This window comes from Lissotriton vulgaris, chromosome 8 (genome assembly GCF_964263255.1).
Source record: "Lissotriton vulgaris chromosome 8, aLisVul1.2, whole genome shotgun sequence".
In the NCBI taxonomy this organism is placed as follows: Eukaryota; Metazoa; Chordata; class Amphibia; order Caudata; family Salamandridae; genus Lissotriton; species Lissotriton vulgaris.
In genome coordinates this window covers 294140881-294162743 of record NC_141696.1, presented here as the reverse complement: position 1 = coordinate 294162743, position 21863 = coordinate 294140881, and the positions used below count along the sequence as shown (strand labels likewise).

Here is a 21863-nt window from a genome sequence, read left to right as displayed (position 1 = left end):
GATAGAAAAGATAAATGAACAAACTATGTTTGAGAATGGCATATTCATCATGTTTGCAATCTAATGCATAATGCAACAGCAGCCAACAATTATCATCTTGCACCAAAATAGTTAATGCTATAGGAACGTTTAAAAAACATTTATTTACTAAATTTAGAGCACCCATCCTCCTGCCAATTCTCAAATTGCGGGTGCATATGGCTGGCGAAAGATATATAGAAACCTGTAAGAGTCTGGTACTAGAGACAGCTTTTTGGATGTTTGCTAAAAACTGGAAGGTTAAGTGTGTTCCACTCGTGAAGAAAAGCACAATTTCAGAGGGAGTGATTTTGAATGCAAAATTTGGAAAATTATAAGACAATCATGTTGATTTCTGATGAGCTGAGAAGGCTGTTGACCTCATTTAGTGTTTGGTGGAATGGGATAGGACACTTCTATAAATTAGAGAGTCTGCTGCTCGGTCAAACTTGAGGATCCTCTTACTCAGTGTGCCAATTAAAACCCATTGTCTAATATGTGAAAATATGATCAAAGCCTTCGACTGCTGCAAATATTTAGCTTATTTTTGCAAGCTAAGGCTTTGAAAATTGGTTTACTGAGTACAGAAATGTATTACACATTTTTCTGTACTCCTAACCAAAGATAATCTGAGCTTTCTTGCCAAAAATAAAAAAGATGCCGAAATTGATTTCGAATTTCAGGTTCCCAAATAAGACTTGCTAAAGGAATAAGTATGCATACAAAATGTAAGTTTTATTATGTTTGCAGTCTTAATCCTGAAGCTGAAGATAACTGAAGACAACCAAATGTACAGGTCCCCATATAGACTGGAAAACATTGATTTGATAGAATCCAGAATTTGCTGAAGACCTATAGAATCTACACATTCAAACTATTCCCCTAAGTGTCTAAAGTATCTAATGATCTGGTGGTTTAGGGGGTAGAAGACACTCCCAGATTCATTCTTGTTCTAAAAAGATATTTGAGATTTATTTTTATAAAGCGTGACATTTGCCCTAGGGCGTCTTGGCACTACCTTCTGAAAAACAGAGATATACCATACCATATGGAAACTCACATCTTCTTAGAAAGATGAAAATACCCATGCAAAAAGCAATAATGTATTCTCAGAAAATCACATGTGCTTAATATTTAATCTAAGAAGTCAAGTAAAATTGTTCTGATTGACCTAGGACTACCCAGCCCCAACAATTTGAAAACGTTTAGAAGCTCAGCTGGGTTTGTATGCAGCTATTAGTATGAGCTATATAGAATGCCAGTTTTTACTCATTGTTTAATTATGTTGTACGTAGTATACATTGTAACATATAATTAATGGTACTTGATGCAAAATAAACTTTCAGTTGTGTTTGTACTGGGTTTTTTCATCCAGTGAAATGCAGTATTGCCAAAGGGACCTTTAACAGACATCCATGAAAAAAACACTCAGATTGAGATTTTTCATTAAAATCAATAATAGAAATGAATAAAATAGATAACGTCCATGCATACCAATTTTATTAGGACCCAATTTATAAGTGTTAAGAACACTTCATCTAAGATTCATTGCTGGACTTGGTGATCTCAAACATCCTACAGTAAAAACAATGCCATTATTTAGCATATAAATTTGAAAAAAAGTTGGCTACCCCGAACATGACTAGTGGAGACTCCATAAGTTGCAGATACAGCAAGGCAGGTTTTGTCTGCTTAAACCCTTTGTCCCTTAGTATTGGCTTAATGAATTTTTCCCTGCCAGTCTTAAAAAAAGGAGCAAAAAAACTAAAAATGCTGTAAATCCTGGTCGGAGAAATCGTCACATTTACATGGTGCATTCTCATGAGGCTTACACCACTTATCATAAGTACCCAACAGAAAATGCACCTGATTAAAACGGAATTTTGTAATAAGCCACCGATGGAATGGTTTGGTAACAGTCGTCAAATATGATTGTATAGACATTGACGTGATCAACATATAATGTGACCTTACAGTTGGCTTCATGATTTCACACGCTTCCCTTTCCGATTCTCGCTTTTTTATAAAATGTGTTTTTACCCATTTAATATCTTCTCTTGTCAGGCTTACAGGGTTAGTGTACAGTTCAGGTCGGCCCAGATAACCTGCTGTAGATTTAATAAATGCCAACCACTGTATCTCCGCCACTTTGTCCCGCCCCATACAGTCCCTAATGATTTTATGATTTAGAGATAGATTGGGATTTAGCCAGGTTGTGATCCATGACAAAAGTGGGGCCATAGACAGGGTATCTCCAATGTACCCCATCCCCAGTTCCAACTGCACTGCAAACGCTGGTGTAGATTGGGGGAGACCCATAAGGGATCGCAAGAATCTATTTTCCTCTCTCTGTATCAGGGCAGAGTCTTTATAGCCCCATATTGAGGCCCCATACCTTGCAATGGGTAAGGTTTTGGCTCTATAGATGGTCAATATAGCCTCAGCTGGTATCCCACCCAGTCACTTTGCAAAACCCGAAATAGCAGCCGACGATCTTCTCACGGCCGCTACCTTGTTGGTTATTTGTGGTACCCAGGAGCCTTTATCATCGAACACCACTCCTAGGTAGGTAAAAACTTTAACTCTCGAGATTGCTGAACCATTACAGGAGAGGGTTTTTATACTATTCTTACATTTCCCCACAGACATTACATGCGATTTCTCTATATTTATCACTAGATCCAGATCTTGCATGAAAGCCCGGAAGGAATTGAGCAGATGTTGTAAACCTATCGGGGTTCTTGACAACAGCACCGTGTTGTCAGCGTATAATAAAACAGGCATCAAAGAACCACCAATACGCGTCACGTCGACAGATGCTGCTGCCTAAGTGTTTCCCAGTGAATTAATATATAGAGAAAAAAGCATTGGGGCCAAGATGCACCCTTGGCGCACCACCCTGCCAGATTTAACGAATGCAGTGCACTTCCCCTCTTGGGTCATACGTATGGACGCTCTCAAGTCTCTGTGGAGTTCCGCCAGAAAGTTCACCAATGCCCGATCCAGACCCAGCTCCAGGAGCATTGTCTACAGCTTTGTCCTATTGACTAGGTCACAAGCAGTGGACAAGTCCATAAATGCCAAGTAAATTGGGGACGCTTTTCCTGACAACAGAGGCACATTGGAGGAATCTCAGGGTCTAACCTGCTATCCAGCGGCTAATTGAGGACAAGGAGCCACATCTCGCCGCACCCGCTCCGCGGGTGCCGCTTCGCCTTCCTGGACACCTGGACTTTGCTGAGGGGCTGCAGGCTTCTGGGTGAGTGCGGTCAGCGGGGCTGCGAGCGTGCAGGGGACTCCATTTCCCAGGAGCCCCTGCGAGACCATTCTACAGCTTCCGGTCCGCTCTCCCTGCTGCCGCCCCCCGCCCCCTGCACTTTAAAACCTCTCTCACCCTCTCCTTCGGCGGGACGCTTTTCCTGACAACAGAGGCACATTGGAGGAATCTCAGGGTCTAACCTGCTATCCAGCGGCTAATTGAGGACAAGGAGCCACATCTCGCCGCACCCGCTCCGCGGGTGCCGCTTCGCCTTCCTGCACACCTGGACTTTGCTGAGGGGCTGCAGGCTTCTGGGTGAGTGCGGTCAGCGGGGCTGCGAGCGTGCAGGGGACTCCATTTCCCAGGAGCCCCTGCGAGACCATTCTACAGCTTCCGGTCCGCTCTCCCTGCTACCACGCCCCCCCTATTTATTGCTCTAGCACTCCCGCAGCGCGGGACGCAGCCCGGACGAAGACAGGACAAAGACTGGGCCGTTATAGGCCGTTCGAGGTCTAAGAGGGCTGGGCTGGGCCACCCTCCCTTAATTTTAATTTGTTTCTGGGTTTACTCCTGTGTGGCACATCTTATAGTTTTATTGTGGTGTGTATATAAATTAATTTATTGACCTGTATTCTGTAACATGTGTTCACGGGGTAGTCGGAGCAAGACCCTCATGGCAGCTAGCAATCCCAACAGGTCCATAGAAGATTTCCTAGTCAAAACCAATTTGGCTATTGACGAGGAAATCAGTAAAATGCAGCACAAGGTCTCGTTAGAACTTGATGCTGCACGTAGGTTGTCAGCACACATTGCTAGCTCCAAAAAATCATCTCTGGGAAATATTGCATCTGCCCGTACCCCTGACCGTTCAATCGCTCCACGGCCGTTATTAGCAACGGCAGTGATGCATCCTGTTCCTCCCATTATTCCCTTACATTCCCCTCCAATCTCCCAACCCAACACAGTTCATTTAAATACTGGCCATGCTCCCCTCTTTAGCATCGCAACTTCCCGCCCTCTTCCTAAAGCATCCCAAGTAGCAAGTCTTTGTAGAGATAAGAAAGCGGCAGCATACAAAAAGAAATGCCTTGCGAGAACTTTGCACGCAAAGAAAAAAGCCAGAATAGCAAGATTAAAATTCTTTAATAACAGGCGGGCCATGGGATCTCTTGGGGTGAAGGATGTTACCCCCCAACCGTCTCCAAGTGCTCTTAATGGGGAAGCTACTATGGAAACTCATAGTTCGGTGGTAGATGATGTTCTTTTCACCTCTCCCAGTCAAGACAGTACAAATGTTCTGGAGGGTCGGGTGACTGGCCCGGTGTCTGACAGGGAGGGTGATAGTGAATTCCTGCACCTAGTATGGGACACGCTTAAGCAGTTACTCTCCCCCCTAGAACTAAGGCTCTCTCGTATAGAGAATAACCTCCTTGAAATGGATAGGACCATTGTCACCCTGGCTAGCCTGAGCCTCAAGGAAATGGATGCTAAGCTTTTATGTGCAACTGAACCCATTCCCCAGCCTTTAGCTACAGAACCCGCCCAAACTCCTTTACAACCAGTACCAATCGTTCCCGAGATTTTGCCAATATCCAAACCCATCCCAAAACCTCGTACCATCATTGCTAAAACTATTGTACCTACCCCTAGCCTTGTAGCACCTAAACCCCCTCTTTCGTACAAACCAGCCCACAGGCCGAACACTGACACCAGGGTGCCAGCCAACCATCCCCTCAGGCCGCCCCCTAAGCGTAATCCACCACGCCAGGCCAGTCGTAACAACTTTAGAGGAGGATTCATTGACCTCCCGCCTGAAGCAGGGCCGTACGTTGTTATATTAGCCGGTGTCCCAGAGTTGGATCAACAATCCCAGGAAAATGATCTTTCATTAAAAAATAAAGTCATTTACTGGCTGAATTCCAACAAACCGCTCCCCGACCAGCAAAGAAGTAGTGTACTTATGGTCCAGAGAGTTCCTTGGATCGGCCGCACCCATAAGTCTATTGCCGGAGACTGTGTGGTGGTTTCTTTTTCGGATCCCCACACAGCTCAGCAATTATGTGCTCGGCCATCTTTTGAGGCCAACTCTGCAATAGTAGTGAGGCCCCTCACTTTTTTCTACCCCCCTAGACATCAACCAGTGAGTGAGGGTTTATGGACCACCGCTAGGAATGCTAGTCGTCCAACTTATAGTTTTGTTGGTCAGAACCAACCAAACTGGTGGCAAGGGTTTTCAACCTCTAATAGGTTCGGCTGCTTGGAGGAGGTGGATTGACTTGAGCGGTCTGGAGACATATCTCCCTCTAAGATCTCATCTCCCCGACGGAGTCCTCCATCCCCAAGTCCTTCTCTTGTCGGCCGTTCGTCGCCTAACAATCTGGGCACAGTTTTAGATTCAGCACACACTCCTGTCTTGGCAATGGATGAAGTACAGAGCGTGGTACAGTTACCATGTGTACTAACTGCAGATTGCCCTTTAAGAGTCATCTCTTGGAATATTGCTGGGCTTAGGGGACGTCTGGAGAATGACGATTGGGTCAACTTCATTGATTCATATGATATCGTCATCTTCCAGGAAACCTGGTCAACCGTCCCATTGTATAAATTGGGTTATTTAAATTTTTCAAAACCCGCAATTAAGAGCCCCAAGGGTAGGGCCTCTGGTGGTCTTACTATCTGGTTAAAAAATAATTTGGGTTTCCATGGTAGGGAAATACCGGTGGCGAGTGCAGATCTCTTATGTATTAGCCTGTGTAAACCCAATACCCCAGATATTATTTTAGTTGATGTCTATGCCCGTGGCTGTCAGGGTGGGAAAAAACAAGACGTCTTGGACGATCTTGACCATTTATTTAAGAACTTCAGGTCCGACCAGATTGTAATTGTGGCGGGAGACTTAAATACCTCCATTGAGCCCATCTCCTCCCTGGCAGAGGATGTGGGGTCTGAGGAGGACACTGCTTGGGCAATCCCCCCGCTTACTATTGCAAAGGGCGTTAAGGGTACTGAGGCAGCTATTCATTGGCTGGGCTTTTGTTTAGAATGGGGCCTACGGGCGGCCAATGGTCGTACACGATCCGATCGCCTTGGGTCCAACACCTTTGACAACGGTTTGTGCTCAAGCCGTATCGACTATATTTTGATTAAAATCGAGTGCTGGTCCATTGTACAAGACATGGCGATAGAGCCCCGCCCAGAGAGCGACCATAATCCCCTCTCACTTGGGATTTTGGTCCCAGGCATGGGGGCACCAGCCAGGAGGACTAATATCTTAACATCTGATGTTATTCTGTGCCACAACAGGCGCCGTGTACAATGGTCTAGAGTTTTGGAGGACCCCGTACTTACCTCAAAGATAGAGGAAGAGGTAAGGGACGCGTGGAGTAGGATGGCTTTGTTATCTTTAGCTGATGCAGCGGACCCCATAATTACCAACCTTCACGAGGAGTGTTTTTCGACCCTTAAAAACCTTCTCACGAAACCATTTAGGCCTGCTAAAACTAGCGTTTACAAAAAATGGTACAATAAGAAGTGTAGAGACGCGCACAGCAGCTTATTAGCTGCTGTGAAGGCCCGGAACTCCGATGCCATAAGAACGACAAGGCAATGTTACAAGCGTACCATTCAGGCTGCTAAGCGTGAATGGGATGACTCATACTGGCTCGATCTCCTAGGTGCATGCGACTCCCCTAATCCTACGGATTTTTGGTTTATTATAAGGCGGAGAAAGGACCCTGCAGCTCAGGTTCCAGTAAATCATGTCTCCGCCCAACTGTGGGTGGAATTCTACTCCGCACAGTTTAATGACCCAAACATAGCGCCTGCTCCTTCAATGGAAACTACACTGTTGTGCCAACCCCCTCATACTGGAGACAGACTTATGTTTTTGGAATCTGATACTGCACTCGCTCTCGAGTCAGTTCAGTCGGGCAAAGCTCCTGGCATTGATGCTATTCCTGCTGATGTTTTTAAACTCAAACCTGACCTTTGGATCCCATATATAACCTTACTGGCAAATAACATAGCTGCAGGGGCCGAGATTCCTCCCTCATGGAAGGGTGCAGAAATTCTGCCAGTCTACAAGAAGGGTGACCGTTCCCTCCCCAACAATTATCGGCCCATTAGTTTGATCGATTCAATCCAGAAAATTGTGTCAAGAATGATTCTAACAAGAATTCTGGATTGGATCGATTCAAATAATATTCTTTCCCCTATGCAGGCGGGTTTCAGGTTTGGGACGAGCACAGTTGATCAAGTCTTCCGGTTTACATTACTTTTTTGGAAGGTGGTTTTGTTGGGTGGTGGTACGTTATATGCTGCTTTCGTTGACCTCAAGTCGGCTTTCGACTTGGTGCCAAGGAAGAAGTTGTGGGAGGCCCTTAACCACATGGGATTTCCGCCCGAGCTCTTGATTCTAGTCCAGCGACTCCATGAGGACAATTATGCCCAGGTTAGGTGGGGCAGTCAGGGGCAGGTGACCAAGCAATTCCCTGTACAACGTGGGGTGCGTCAAGGCTGTGTCCTGGCCCCCACGTTGTTTCTCTTATTCATTAATCAGGTCACACAATACTTTATCAACACACAGTCGGATGCTCCCATGCTGGGAGGTCGAAAGTACCCCATGTTGATCTTTGCAGACGACACCCTCCTGCTTTCTAAAACTAGAGCCGGGCTTCAGGTAGCCCTGAACAGATTTTCCGAGTTTTGTAGCAAGAACGACTTGCAAATAAACGTGGAAAAAACAAAATTCATGGTCTTTTGCAAGAAATCTCCCCCTAAGTGTACCGTTTCTTTAAACGGAGTTCATATTGAGCAAGTTAGGGTTATGACATACCTTGGTGTTACCCTAGACCACCAACTCAGCTGGAACCCCCAAGTGGAAACGTCCAAACTTAAGTTTAATAGGTTGGCTGGCTGTTTGCTTCATGAACAGAAGAACTCTTTTACTAGGTGTGTTAGCCCTGTGTTAAAAATTCTTGAGGTGAAAGTCATCCCCGCAACCCTTTATGGAGCAGAAGTTTGGGGTCATAAGAATCTCTCCAGTCTGTCTACTGCGCAGAACAGGTTCCTACGGAATCTGGTTAGTCTCCCCCAGTCCACCCCAACTAAACCTCTATTATTGGATCTTGGCTGCAGACCAATCGACGAGATGGCCCTGTATCGGGTGGTGGCCTTTTGGCGCCGCATCTGGACCTCTCCTGAGCTTGGCCTGTTTATCCAAGAGTTGGAGGAGGTAAAACTCATGTGGGGGGCAAACAAAATACAATGGTTTTGTGTAGTTAAAAATTTATTGAAATTGATGGGTCTCCCGGAGCTTTGGTCCAACCCGGGGGGGGCAACTTTTCCCTCTAAACTTGAGTTTAAGGCACTCTTTTGGGCTTGGAGGAAATCTATTCTTGTAAACCAATCCCTGGATGCTAACATAACTGGCTCCTTTTTAGTGTTTAAGGCTGTTCCCTCATTAGAACAGTATTGGGACCTTATCACAAGAGTACCAGATCGCAAACTATACCACCAGTTCCGAATTGGCACCCTGCCCATCAATTCTTTTACAGCAAAATGGGATATGTCCACAGGAAACAAATGCTATTGGTGTGCAGACCAAGAGGAAAGTGTTGGCCACTTCTTCTTTGGTTGCCCTGCCTACCGTGCACCAAGAATTAAGTGGTTAAAGCCGATCTGCTTGTCTCTGAACTGTGCTGGCTTTCGAGACGCACTCCACAAACTTCGTGTCATCAGATCAGAAACTGTAGTGGTAGGTGTTGCAAAATTTTTACGATGGGCCTGGCTGATTCGTTTTAAGAAATTGGGTATCCCTGTATGCTGAATGTCCTTTTATTAACTTGTACATAGCACCCTGTATTGTTCTTAGTGGTATTAACTTTTGTGCAAATTATCATTGTCCCATCTGTTTTTATATACATATGTCTAAATAATTTTTTCATTTTTAGGAATGTTGTGTGTATAATATTATATTGCTGGAGTGTCTTTTTATATATTGTGTATGACTGTATTCCTGTCTTTTATGAATTTTTAATTCGAAATAAAGACATATCGAATCGAATCGCCAAGTAAATTGACCCCTTGGACGCAACTGTATATTTGCTCAGTATAAGATGTAAATTTAGGCATTGATCCTCGGTGCCTCTCCCGGATCTAAAACCATACTGCGCATTACACAGAATATCATTATTTATGGCCCAAGATGAGATCTTTGCTAGGATAACCTTACCTAGAATGTTAAATGAGGAATCTAGCAATGATATGGGCCTATAACATCTTGGATCCCCCCTTTGGCCCTTCTTAAATATGGGGATTATAATAGACTGTGACCAAGATGTTGGAACTCTGGCTTTATCTGTACAGGCTATATTAAAAACATTAGTGAGGACTACTGACCACACGCTAGAATTTGATTTAAACATGTCAGCCAGTACCCCATCTGGACCTGGGGCCTTATGGCCTGCCGTGTCCTCAATGGCCTTCTGTACCTCCTTGATAGAGAATCTGAGCGGAGTCTCCCGAAACTCATCCAGCACTGGATCAAAAGAGCCTAATTCAAGGTTACTGCCATAAATGTTTTCAAAGTGGTCTAACCAATCCTTTTCAGATATATTTACCTCTAATGGAGCATTTTCTTTGCCATTAAATAAGGGGGTATTAACTATTGACCAGAATTTGGCGCTATCCCTCCAAGTGACCTTCTTGTAAAGTTGGTCCCATGCTTGTTTTTTAATTTCCTTCTTTCACCTCAGAACAGTTGTATTATACTTTTTCCTTACCATGGCGACTTCCTGTCTATCTCGGGGTGTCTTTTTTAGTGCTATAAGTAGATCTCTATGGGTTTTAGAGCATTCGTTATCAAACCACCCCTGCGCCTTTTGCACCTTATGTTTCGGCTTACTCTTTAAATCCTCAGCCACTTGTCGACAGATTAATTCGAATGAGGAAATAATGTTCCCACCAAACTTCAGTGGTTCCCTACAAGTGTTGAGTTCCTTCCTCACCTTTAAATTAAGTGAGTGAAAAAAGTCCTCTGGGACGATTTTACTCCATTTTACCTGTCTCCCCTGGTCCTGGACAACTAGATCTAACATGGTTTCTGTGTTTGCAACTTTATTAAATAAAAACAAATTATTATTGTCCAGTTCCAACACCACTGGGTTGTGATCACTAAATGTAGTTTGTATAGCATTATAAAAAATAACATTATGTAACATGCCAGGAGAAATTAATATATATCTCTGGTTCAGATAAATTAATCCCTGAAAGTAGTTCTTCCAGGGCGGCCCCCTTTACAGAATGTTCAAAATGTGAATAGGGCAGATTATCTATGTTATCATAATCTCTATAATTGCAATTTAGTTGACATAAATGTATATTAAAATCCCCCAACAGGGTGAAATATACAAAAGTGGTTTGACCCTCCTTATATTTAATTAAAAACTTTGCCAGTGAGTTAATGTTTTCATTGTAAAGAGTACCTTGCATGGCATTGTAGAAGTTAATGTAAACAAATTTATAATTATTGGGCATAGTAACTTCCAAAACTAAGTAATTCTGAGATGTAGTATTTAGGATCTTCACAGAACCCCCCACTTTAACGGATATTAAAAACATCAGCCCCCCTCTATGTCGTCCTGAGCTTGATGCTTGAGCAGCTACAAAATATGATGTGTACCCATCTAGCCAGAAATCGCAGTCCCTATCCCATGTCTCCTGTAGAGCCACGACATCACAATCCTTTAGTAGTTCAAGCCATCTTATGTCACCCCTTTTTGAACGAAGGCCTGCAATATTCCAGCTCATAATTTTTACTGTTTTACCACTTCCCTCTTTAATAAGTGAGGTACATTGTGACAGATTTTTAGTGCCACCAGGGCAGGTCAGACAATCCTTTTCGTCCAGATGTGATAGGGCTGAGAACCTGTTTGTTAACTCCAGCCCAGCCCTGAGTTCTGTTCTGCAGTTATCAGTGGTTTTTGGTAGGAGGCCTGATGTTTGAGTGGCCCAGGAACTTGGGCAAGAGGTACGACTAAGGGTAACATGATGACCACCCCTACCCAAATGCAGCTTGTGTGGATCGGGCCGTGGGTAGAAAAAACCTAGGGGTACCGCTCTGATCCTACCTTCCTTTACCTCTGTAGCATCTCAGAATAAATGTGTTGCCTCATGAGGTCTATTAAAATTAACAATCAGGCAATCGCCAGCAAATATTTTGTCCGTAAACCCCACCCAGTCAACCCGTCTCCCCATCTGAATACCGTCAGATATATTACTTGGGCCTGAGCAGTTTCCATCACACCACATCTTGATGTTATCTAAAAGTGACCCCTGGGACTCCACCTCTCCCGGTTTCAATACGGGAACATTCACTAAAACAGCAACAAAAGGTGTAGCCTCCGGGGGAAGATTAACCAGTGGCCTGGCACGCTGCCTCCTAGCCCCAGGAGGATTTAACTCAACATGTGGAGTAGCCTTATCCGGGGGAGTACTAGTTTTGCATATACCCTGCACTAGAGTTTTTATACATTTGTCATTACCCTTACTTACAAAGCCTTAGAAACGGATAATGATACAGGTGGTACAGTAGGACCTAAAGGCACATCATTCCCTATCTCCATCGGAGATTGAACCTGTTGAGCTCGATGGATAGAAGACCGAGGTATTGTGGGTATTATAGGTGGGGGGTGTTCACACAATTTAGTTGACAAAAATGTATTAATCCTGTCACATTTCCCCAATATTTCTGCTACACATTCCTTTAAAGTTTCTACAATGTCACTGGAGATCTGTGTAAGCACAGCTTCTAACTTATCCATAAGCACTTTCTCCACCATTTTCCCTTGCCGAGTTTCACCCCCAGAGACCTCCACGCTGCGGCTCCCGCGGAGCGGTAGCGGCGAGGTCAATTTGTGCAGCTGAGGGATGCGGGCGTGGCTTGTTCCCGGTCCAGGCGCTGCCAGGTAAAGGATCCTGGGACTTGGAGTCCGCCTAGGTATTCCGGCGCGACTACGACAAGCCCCGGGTCACGATGCTCCCGTTTTTAATTGCCTCCCAAGTCCTGTGGGGAGATTGGATCAGGAGGAAAGGGCTCCGCTATCGCCCTTGCCGAGTTTCACCCCCAGAGACCCCCACACTGCGGCTTCCGCGGAGCGTGACCGGCGAGGTGAATTTGTGCAGCTGAGGGATGCGGACGTGGCTTGTTCCCGGTCCAGGCGCTGCCAGGTAAAGGATCCTGGAACTTGGAGTCCGCCTAGGTGTTCCGGCGCGACTACGACAAGCCCGGGTCACGTTGCTCCCGTTTGTAATTTCCTCCCAAGTCCTGTGGGCAGATTGGATCAGGAGGAAAGGGATCCGCTATCGCCCTTGCCGAGTTTCACCCCCAGAGACCTCCACGCTGCGGCAAGGATTGTTTGGATGGTCCTGATGGATAAGAGGGTGTTGTTACAGATTCTATGTGCGTAGATAAATAGGCTTACTGCTTTGCTTTTTAGTTAATTACACTTATGTGTCTCCTGTCTGATGGTATCCTGGCTTCAGGTGTGCTGGGAGCCACCAGAAATGGTGAGATTGTCTGCAAGATAACAGAAGTGCTGGACGTAATGTACTGTAAATAATGCAGTTGGTATTGACAATGGTGTGGGCTTACAACGGTAGTGAATGGATTTCCATCAGCTTTGATAATGTGATCATATATCTTTTGGACCCTTAATGAGACGTGTATGAAGTCTAGAATGTCCTTAAGGGAGGCCAAAGTGGCATCTGGGAGGCCGTGGATCAGGGTATTACCATGAATCATATGTATGAGTGCTTGAACAATAGTTCTGAAGCTGCTTTCTGTAGAAACACTTTTACTTTCTTCAAAACCTGAGCTTCAGGTAGGCACTGGACATATAGGTCAAGATGAGAAGTAGGAAGAGTATGAAGCATTGAATGTCTAGAGCTGAGGAGACTTTCAAGTATATGTGTGTATCATAGGCAACTTCATGGTGTTTAAGGTGGAATGGCTGACTGTGTCAACAGCAGCTGAGAGGTCCAGCAATATCAGGAAGCAGCTGTCAACTTCATCCGTGGTCAGGATGAGGTTTACCATGTGTGAGGTAGCAGCATGTGTGCTACAGTGTGACATACCTGCAGTCCGATTGGTAGTTGTGCAGGAGCTGGTGAGCATTGATATGGTCTTGGAGATGAGCGAAGACTGCTTTTTTGATAATTTTGTAGATGAAGTGTAGGTAGGTGAATGGACAGACGATCGCCCTGCTGTCTGTGTTCAGAAGTGCGATTAATGTTCTAAGATGCGGAAAATTCACAATCAATAGAAGGCATTTTTATTTGGAAGGCTACCCAAGGATGAGTAGAAAAGATTTAGGAGGAGTGTTGTGGGATCACTTGTATAAGAAGGAAGGCAAATCAGAAAGAGGCATGGACAAGGGCTCTGCAAGCTTCTGGTCCTAGGTCAGCACTTTAATTAGCTTGAGCTCAATGCCAGGGCCATTTCTCTGGCACACCCCTGTGTCTAATCAGCAAATACATATCACCTCGGAAAATGTAGTTTTGTGCAACACTTTTGTATTCTAAAATATTCTTGGCTACAGTCGAATTTTCCTAGTGGAATAAAAATCAACTTACTTTTGAGAGGTTCAGATTCAGTTCTGCGGATTAACTTAGCAAAATCAGCGGTAGTTTATTCGCAGTCCAGTCTGAGAATCTGTCCATCTCTCATGTTAATATACCTTCTACTACTCCATTTTAATACTTGGTACCAAAAGTTGGATCTCCAGTGCCATCATAATGCTTTATGGCAGAGAGCAAACATCTTGTCTGATTTTTGTAGGCACCGTCTCACTGCAGCATTCACTACAGGCTGGACCTTTGTCTTAGCCAATATCTCCTATTTCAATAACAGCATAGACAAAGGGATTTTCCATGTTGTCCATGGCAGTACACACACACCTGATCATTCTACGGACCATACCACTTCTTGTTACTCACAGAGGTGCCATACTTAACACCTTAGCTGCTATGGAACGTCCAGCTCCAGTGCTGGACGTTCCATTGCGCAGGTGCAGTTGGAACGTCCAACGGTCAACGGCAGCACTCCCGAGGTAGTGGTGCCGTCGGCCTGGACGGGCACAGCGCTTAAGGGGTTAACTCTACTGTCATGTCATTGATTTGGACAGATCTCACTCCTTGTGCTACTAGATTGCCATGCTCAGGCGTTTTAAAAATTAATTCAACCCCAAAACAAAGAGTTCCTCCATGAGAGATTAGATTCCCCAAACGTCTCCACCTCAATGATCATTCCATTCAAATAGATACCTTATCTTAGTAGACTATATAAAAGGAAAAGCATGCGTGGAGTATGGTAGAGTGACTCCAGTGACTATTGTCCAGCCCGAACTTACAGAAGCTTCTGGTACTTTGTAGCAGTGCATTTGTTTTCTAAAAACATATCTGATAAAAAGACTAAACATAAACATTGCAGTCTACAGCCATATTTAAAAAGACACATATTCAACAGCATACTTGTATAGTGGGCCAACTTTCAATATTATCAAAATTATACATATTGTCTGCATTTGTAAAACATAGTTTCACATCAGAAAGAAGGTAATATCTAGGTGATATTCTTGAGATTAGGGACCCAAGTCATCCTGTCTTGCAGGAAATCTTACCTTTGGCCATGGAGAGAATAGAGGAGATTGCTCAATTCTAAATAAAGTTAGTTAATAATTAATTCAAGAAAGACATTTATTTTTTGTATTAGTTGGTACTGTACGTATAAAACTTTTTAGGTATCTATGAAAGACATTCATTTTAATGTAATAATTTGTACTGTATTCATTTTCCCAGAGAAGCCCAAATTACGTTTTTGCAAATGCACTAAACCAGATTGTAGGGAACTTATTAGCATGATTATATTAAGTTAAAGTGGTGATTGGGCATCTGTGGGCATAAGAACAGCCAGAAATGAAAAGTATTTTGTTCCCCACTATGTTGACCAGTACTCTTGCATACACACTACTTAAGAAAATAGCAATGCTAATGAACTTAGCACAATTAATTTGATATCTGGTAAATAAGCTAACTTTCATAATCAGGGAAGAACTTAGGAGAAGACAGCTTAATAAATATGTTTTCACTGAAGTGCACGCAATTAAAAACCTTGCAACTGAAATTAATACGTCCAATGACATCACTTGTTCTCATGACTATTGTTACAGTTTCTCAAGTAGTAGAGGCCAGAGCATACATTCCTGCTTGTTTCTATTCAGCAGGTTGACAGTTCTACATTGCAAACAATTAATAAAGTCAATCTCAATGAGGGAGAGCATACAAGGCATTACATGATCATTTATCAGGTCAAATTGCAATGCAATCACAATAGCACAAGAGGCTTTGCATGCCATCATATACACCCCCATGTTTTAATAGTTGAAAATATGAATGAATCAAATATTGGGCACTCACATAATTCACCTCCAAACTGTCCTTGATTGTTTGTACCCATGTATCCAACATCAAGGAAATCATTAGCACTACGCTGGTGACCTCGCAAGATTTCTCCCTTTCTGGGTCCAGTTGATCCTTTTGAAGACGCTGTCCCTGAAGAGCTGTGCCCACCGGGTGATGGAAAACAGGGTTTACTGTATGGCATCAGGGCCTCTTCTGCAAGAAAATGTAAACCTTGAAGTTCAGTTCTTAGCCCTCAGAGTAAAAAATGCTTAAAGGTGGCATTTTATTTAAGCACATAGTCTACTAATTGAATTAAATAGGACCCAGGCCAAAAATGGTGTTTGTATTCAGGATCCAGTTTCACTTCAATAGTAAGCCGTTTCTTGTTTTCTTAAAAGATGACAGTTTGTCCAACACCATCCTATGCACACTTTCTTAATTCACACCTTGAAACTGGGTGGCTCGCAAGAAGAACTCTATATTTTGAAGTATATATGGAAATTTACTGAATGAAAGATGTTAAATTTAGATTTGTGATCACATAAAATGTTCTAACATATTAAGAGATCAAAACGAACACATCTGATTCAAACGGAGGTGCTGAAATAATTAAATTTGCACCTTCCTCATTTACAGAATCTAAAACTGTTACATTCTGCCCCCAAGTGGGATTTACAGACATGGGTATTCGGCCAATATTGAGGATATTCTTATCTAATCTACAACTTTGATGCTGATGTGTGGCCGTTTAAGTATAGACATAGGTCTACCAGCAAATGCTGATGAACATCCACAAACTCATAAATTTGTAGATACTCACCAACTGTTTGCAGGTAGTTCCCCACCATGAATACGCTTGTATCTGTGAAGATCAGAAATACATTTATATTTGGGGTGGCATAATGCAGGATCCCCCTGGGGGTCTATGTGGAGGTGTATTGGTAAAAATAAATCAAATCGCCTGGGGAAATTCTAAGGTAAGGAATCTATCACTAACGTCTCCCTTTCAGATATGGAAATGTACCCTGTACATTTTAATGCATACACACATTGAGAGCTCATGGAAATCCTAGAGTCTTATAAAGGCCTACCCATGGAATTCTCTTTGATGTCCATATCAGTAAGATATTTGCTCTAAATGGAAGCACACACTAATTGGAGTATATTTTTTTACTTTTATTCTTGAACATCTGAGAATCAGTCCTTATATTGTATGCATAAAATGTTATTACATGTGAAATTATCTACTACATTAAATGGTACTAGTGAATTACAAAATGGTCTTGCTTCCAATGCAGATGACAGTGCTTCAGTAATCTGTAGCTTGGAGTATTCCAAGTGATAAAGAAGGTCTTTAGAGAAGTCCATGTTATTGCTGGTGTGGTAAGAAAAAATACTTTTATTTTGTTCCATCGTTATGACAAAATCCACGTTAAATTAATTCCTTAAGTGCAGATAATTTCCCGGTGACTGAAGCCCATATTTCTACAGCTGCATGAGCTTAACGTACACAGTGTTTAATTAATTATATTTCTTGTTTTACATGGTGATGATGCTACCTGGATGCCTTTTCAAAGTGAACTTTCATGACTGAGAAGTAGAGGTTACAGACCAGAAAGATTAACACATTAGAAGTTGGCAGGTTCTGGCCCCTAAATTTTACATGGGAGCACCAGTTGGGATGCAGATGAAAGTAAAGTTTAAAAGGGTGAATTTGATGGGCTTTTTTATCTTCATATACATGGGTAGAAGCAGTGAGTTACAGAGGCATGGTTCTAGTAAATAAATAATTCTGCTTCCAAAATGTAAAAAAATATGTAATGAGCTGTTTATTTCCTTTATTGTTGCATACTTTGAAAATGTGTGCTAACTGGCTAAATTTCCTATATGTTCAGTCCTTTTTATGCACATTTATTGCACATTAGGTTTTTTGAAAAGTGTGGTGACTAGGTATTTGTGAATACCAAAAATTATAGCATTGCATTGGAGGAAACATTTCAATTGCCATTTTTAGCACTTTCTGGAGAATGACAACTCCTATTAATATACTCAATCTTTTTCTGTGTATAGTAAAACTTGCATTGCATACATACTAATGCATGTGAACCATAGATGTGTTAGGTATGGCCATGACATACTTTATCAGGCATATGTTTGACTTAAAAGCAGCAATATATATATATATATATATATATATATATATACAAGTTCAATCCTTGCATGTTGATGTTTTATAATATTTAATACTTTACAGAGAATTTTAAAATTAAGTAAAACATTATTTCCAGTGACTGAACAACTTTATTTTTATTATTGAATAGTTTAAATAACTTTAAATTCAGTGTTTTACATATCAGAAACCCTATGCAAACACACCTGAACCAAATGCCTGCCTATGTTGACGGTCTGTGGAGCCCAGCCACTCCTGGGTTTGCCGCTGCCGTTCCAATGATGTCCTGGTATTGCATTCCATAGATCCCTTTGAATCATCCATATTGCATGTATGCCTTTCCAGGGAGCTCCCTTTCCTATGTGATGACCCTCCAAGATTGCCACTCTGTTGACCAGGACACATTTGCTGCCGCAAAGCTTGACCTGGTGGAGGATCTGGTGGTGGTGGAAGATCTGAGAGGATAAGAAGAGGATGTCAATTTATGATTTTTCAAAAAGAATCATAAGGGTTAAAAAAACATTTTTTGGCAGCAAAGGGAATGTAATAAAGGATGGTTAGATTCAATACAAATATTACTGCTGTCAACATACATAGGTAGGCTTACATATTAAGTTAGACCTCCAATAAAGCAATGATAATATACTACTGTGTACATAATAGTATAACTAACGTATTCCATTATTTCATACAAAAAAGCTGCAGCTTGCCAATTAATGCAGACAGATACTATAGTAATATGAATAGGCACAATAAAAGCAAGATTTGTGACATTAAAGTGCATTTCACAAAATCTTTGTCTAGAACCGGGAGGCAGTATAGAAACTGGAGGCAGTATTGTATGTCTTAGTTGCATGAAATATCAATCGGGTGCAACTTCATGATATAGCAAGAACTCACAACACCTCATTCTTTGCATTTGTGAATCACACCCTCTCAGCAACTATGCCATATTCTCAGTTCATATTTCACACAAAAAAACACATCAGGAGATTCTTAGAAAACAGCCTTTCATAGTTCTCCCCAATTCCCACTTTTTCCAAACAGCCTAACCTTCTGCTTAATAATCTTCCTACCCAGCATATGCTTCATTACTTTGACTTCTTATGCCCATCAGACATAATAGATTTGGTCTCAAAACCTCGTCCATCATGACACCTTTATGATATAATAACTTCCCACCAAACAGGATGGCTCATTCCTTCACTGGCAGTAGACATGTCCCAAACAGGTAATGCCTTTCCTCAAAGAGGAACGTAACCAGAAAGCACAGTGACAACACGTTTGAGCACTATTTACGTATTCATGCTCTGCCTACACTGCCCAACATCTTTGAACTAATGTTTGCTTCTTTTCTGTGTTTAAAGTCATGTCCCACCTGACTTTGGAACCTCAGTCAGGGAAAAAACAGTTTTGGTCAAGATGGCTGCCGACAGTCCGTAGGGGGTAGCTGCACCCGGCTCTTCTCCTGCAACTACGGCTACTTTGTGCTCAACCCATATTGGTATGGCTCAGTTTTGATTAAAAACCTTAGCAATTGATCTACGAGAGGCTGGAGGACTTCCTGGATGGGCTATACACCGTGGAAATATATATGGAATATACAACTGCTTGGTTGGTTGTGGCAGAGGAGTCAGAGACACTCACATGGTACAGCTGGAAGCTAGAGTGGTGTTTGCTAAACACATCGAGCATATCAAGCATACCAAGCATATCAAGCGCACCAAGAGGCAGTTGGCAGGCTGTACTGTCTAGAGCACTATCGAATGCGTTTTCAGATGTCAAGGAGAGGTTAGCATCGTGCCAAGCGATTTGGAGGGCTGTTACACGTGTCATGGCCCCTAAGGTGCTGAAGACTACCCAGAAGCAGAAGCAAGAAGAGCTGGAAACATTTAGCGACCCTGAAACACCAACATCGAAGCTGAGAACAAAGGCACAGCAAAGGGCACAGACTCTGAGAGAGGCAGCTAAAAAACGCGAAGAGGAGCGGCTCCTGGCTAGTCAGAAGAGGAGAGAGGAGCGACGCAAGGACTTACCTGTTCTGGATCTTGCGACGGAAGCAATTCTGCGTCAGCCTCTGATCTTCGAGTCATTCCAGGCAAGGGGGTCGTCACCCTCTTCATCTTCATTATCAACAGCAAAAGGTTCGAAGAGTGCTGAGATGGAGCCAGCTGCATCGAGCGGTGAGACGGGAACAGGAGCAGATCTGGAGCAGAGGGAGCAAGGATGCAGCTCTGCTATAACCGATGGCGCAGGGGCTGGCCCACTGTCCCAGCAAATGCTAGAAGTCAGAGTAACGGATGGAGCAACAGTGGCGACCTCGGTGCCTGCTAGGCATGGAACGGCCGCAGTATCGGAAGAGCAACTAGAGTCTGCGAAGGGCACAGCGAGCGAGGAAAGGGAAGGAACTCAAGAGTCTGGAGCAGCGCTCACAGAGGCAGAGGATATGCCTGTGCGTCCTGCTCTGACGGAGGTTACAGAGCATCTGTTTCAGGAAGCTTTAGTAGGCGGAGAGCTTGGTGGGGGCGGAGAGCCTGGTGGGGGCGGGCCCAAAATTGCAGAGGCAAAGAAAGAGGATGTGAACCCTCGTGAGGAAAGATGTGGTGCTGGAATTGGAGACATCGACACCGACACAGGCACAGTGAGCAGTGCAACGCCAGGTACTGGGGGTGAAGGGCATCCGGGCGCAGACAGCGTAGATAGCGCATATAGGGCTAGCAACGAAATCGAACCAAAAAGGGACAATAACGAAAATGGTATATTGGAAGTCAGTGACAGTGAGAGAAATGGAGAGAAAAATATACAAATTGTAACGATCACGGAGACTTACGAGATAGGCATGTTACCTAAAGCTACGGCCATGGAAATGAATGGGGGCCTGGGAGCGGGCACTGTACAGGGGGATAAGTTATCCTTAAATAAGGGGCAGGATCAGCGGTATCTGCAACACACTCAGACAAAGGAGATAGAAATATCCAAGCAAATAGGTGCTATGGCCGATGGTTTGAGCAAAAATTTAAAAGAATCTATACTGGTGCCCGAAGCTGCAAAAGCTGCAAAAGGTGGAGATGCATGTGCAGATGCATGTGTTGTTGCTGAGACTACTATCAGTGCCGAAGAAGGACTGAATGGCATTAACATAGTTAACCCACAAGTTGCAATAGTAGTCACAGAGTCTGGAGCTAAGAAAGCACCATTATCTAATCAAGGAGCAATTCCTAAGAATAAGGATAAGGACAGAAGCAAGAGCGAAATAAAAACTGTATCTCTGTCTAAAAGCCCACTGTACAGCGAGGATAGCGAGGATAGTGACTATAGTGAGTTGTTGGAGGAGGAGGAGGAGGATGAGGATGAGGAGGGAGAGGGGTCGGAATCATTATCCACTTCTTCTGCAGAGCCGGAAGATTCTTCAATGAGTGATCCCCAAGAGTCTGAGGCTGATCCTTTATGCTCAAAAAAGACGAAAGAGGAAAGTAATTTGAAACCTAAAATTAAAGGTAAAACCCATAAGGTCAGGGGCAAAGCTCGAGGAAGAATTCTAGTAAGCAATAATAAGAGTAAGAGTAAGAGCAGGAGCAAGAAGGGAATGATGCCGCAAAAAGAAATATCTAACATACTTGAGGGGGCCGAAGTTGACCCGTACAAGGACAAATTTGACATTTTACTTGCTACAATGAAACAAATACAAGGAGAAGCACGGCAGGAAAGTCAAAGAGCCAAGCGGGCTAATAAAAAAATACAGAAATCTCTCCATAACTTACAGGACATGTACTCTGAAGTAACAGGCAGACTGTCAGAGGTAGAACAGAGAACTGGCAAAATGGAGGATGAGATGGCAGAGATTCAGGAATTCAGGCAGACCCAGGGAAAAACTGAATCTGACATATTATGGAAGCTGGAAGATTTTGAAAATCGCCAGAGGAGAAATAATATAAGACTGTTAGGAGTGGAAGAAGG

At 43.3% G+C, this 21863-nt stretch overlaps 1 protein-coding gene across 12 annotated transcripts in view; it reads right to left on the bottom strand.

Moving 5' to 3' along the window:
* The window catches only part of ROBO2 (roundabout guidance receptor 2), a 770916-nt gene that overhangs the window by 6002 nt on the left and 743051 nt on the right, over positions 1–21863 (bottom strand). For all 12 annotated transcript variants that reach the window (XM_086934061.1, XM_086934068.1, XM_086934067.1 and 9 more), the window contains 2 exons: positions 18113–18361; positions 15752–15949 (listed from right to left, as the gene is read on the bottom strand). In XM_086934061.1, coding sequence (XP_086790187.1) covers positions 15752–15949; positions 18113–18361 — 447 coding nt within the window. The remainder of the gene's footprint in view (positions 1–15751; positions 15950–18112; positions 18362–21863) is intronic.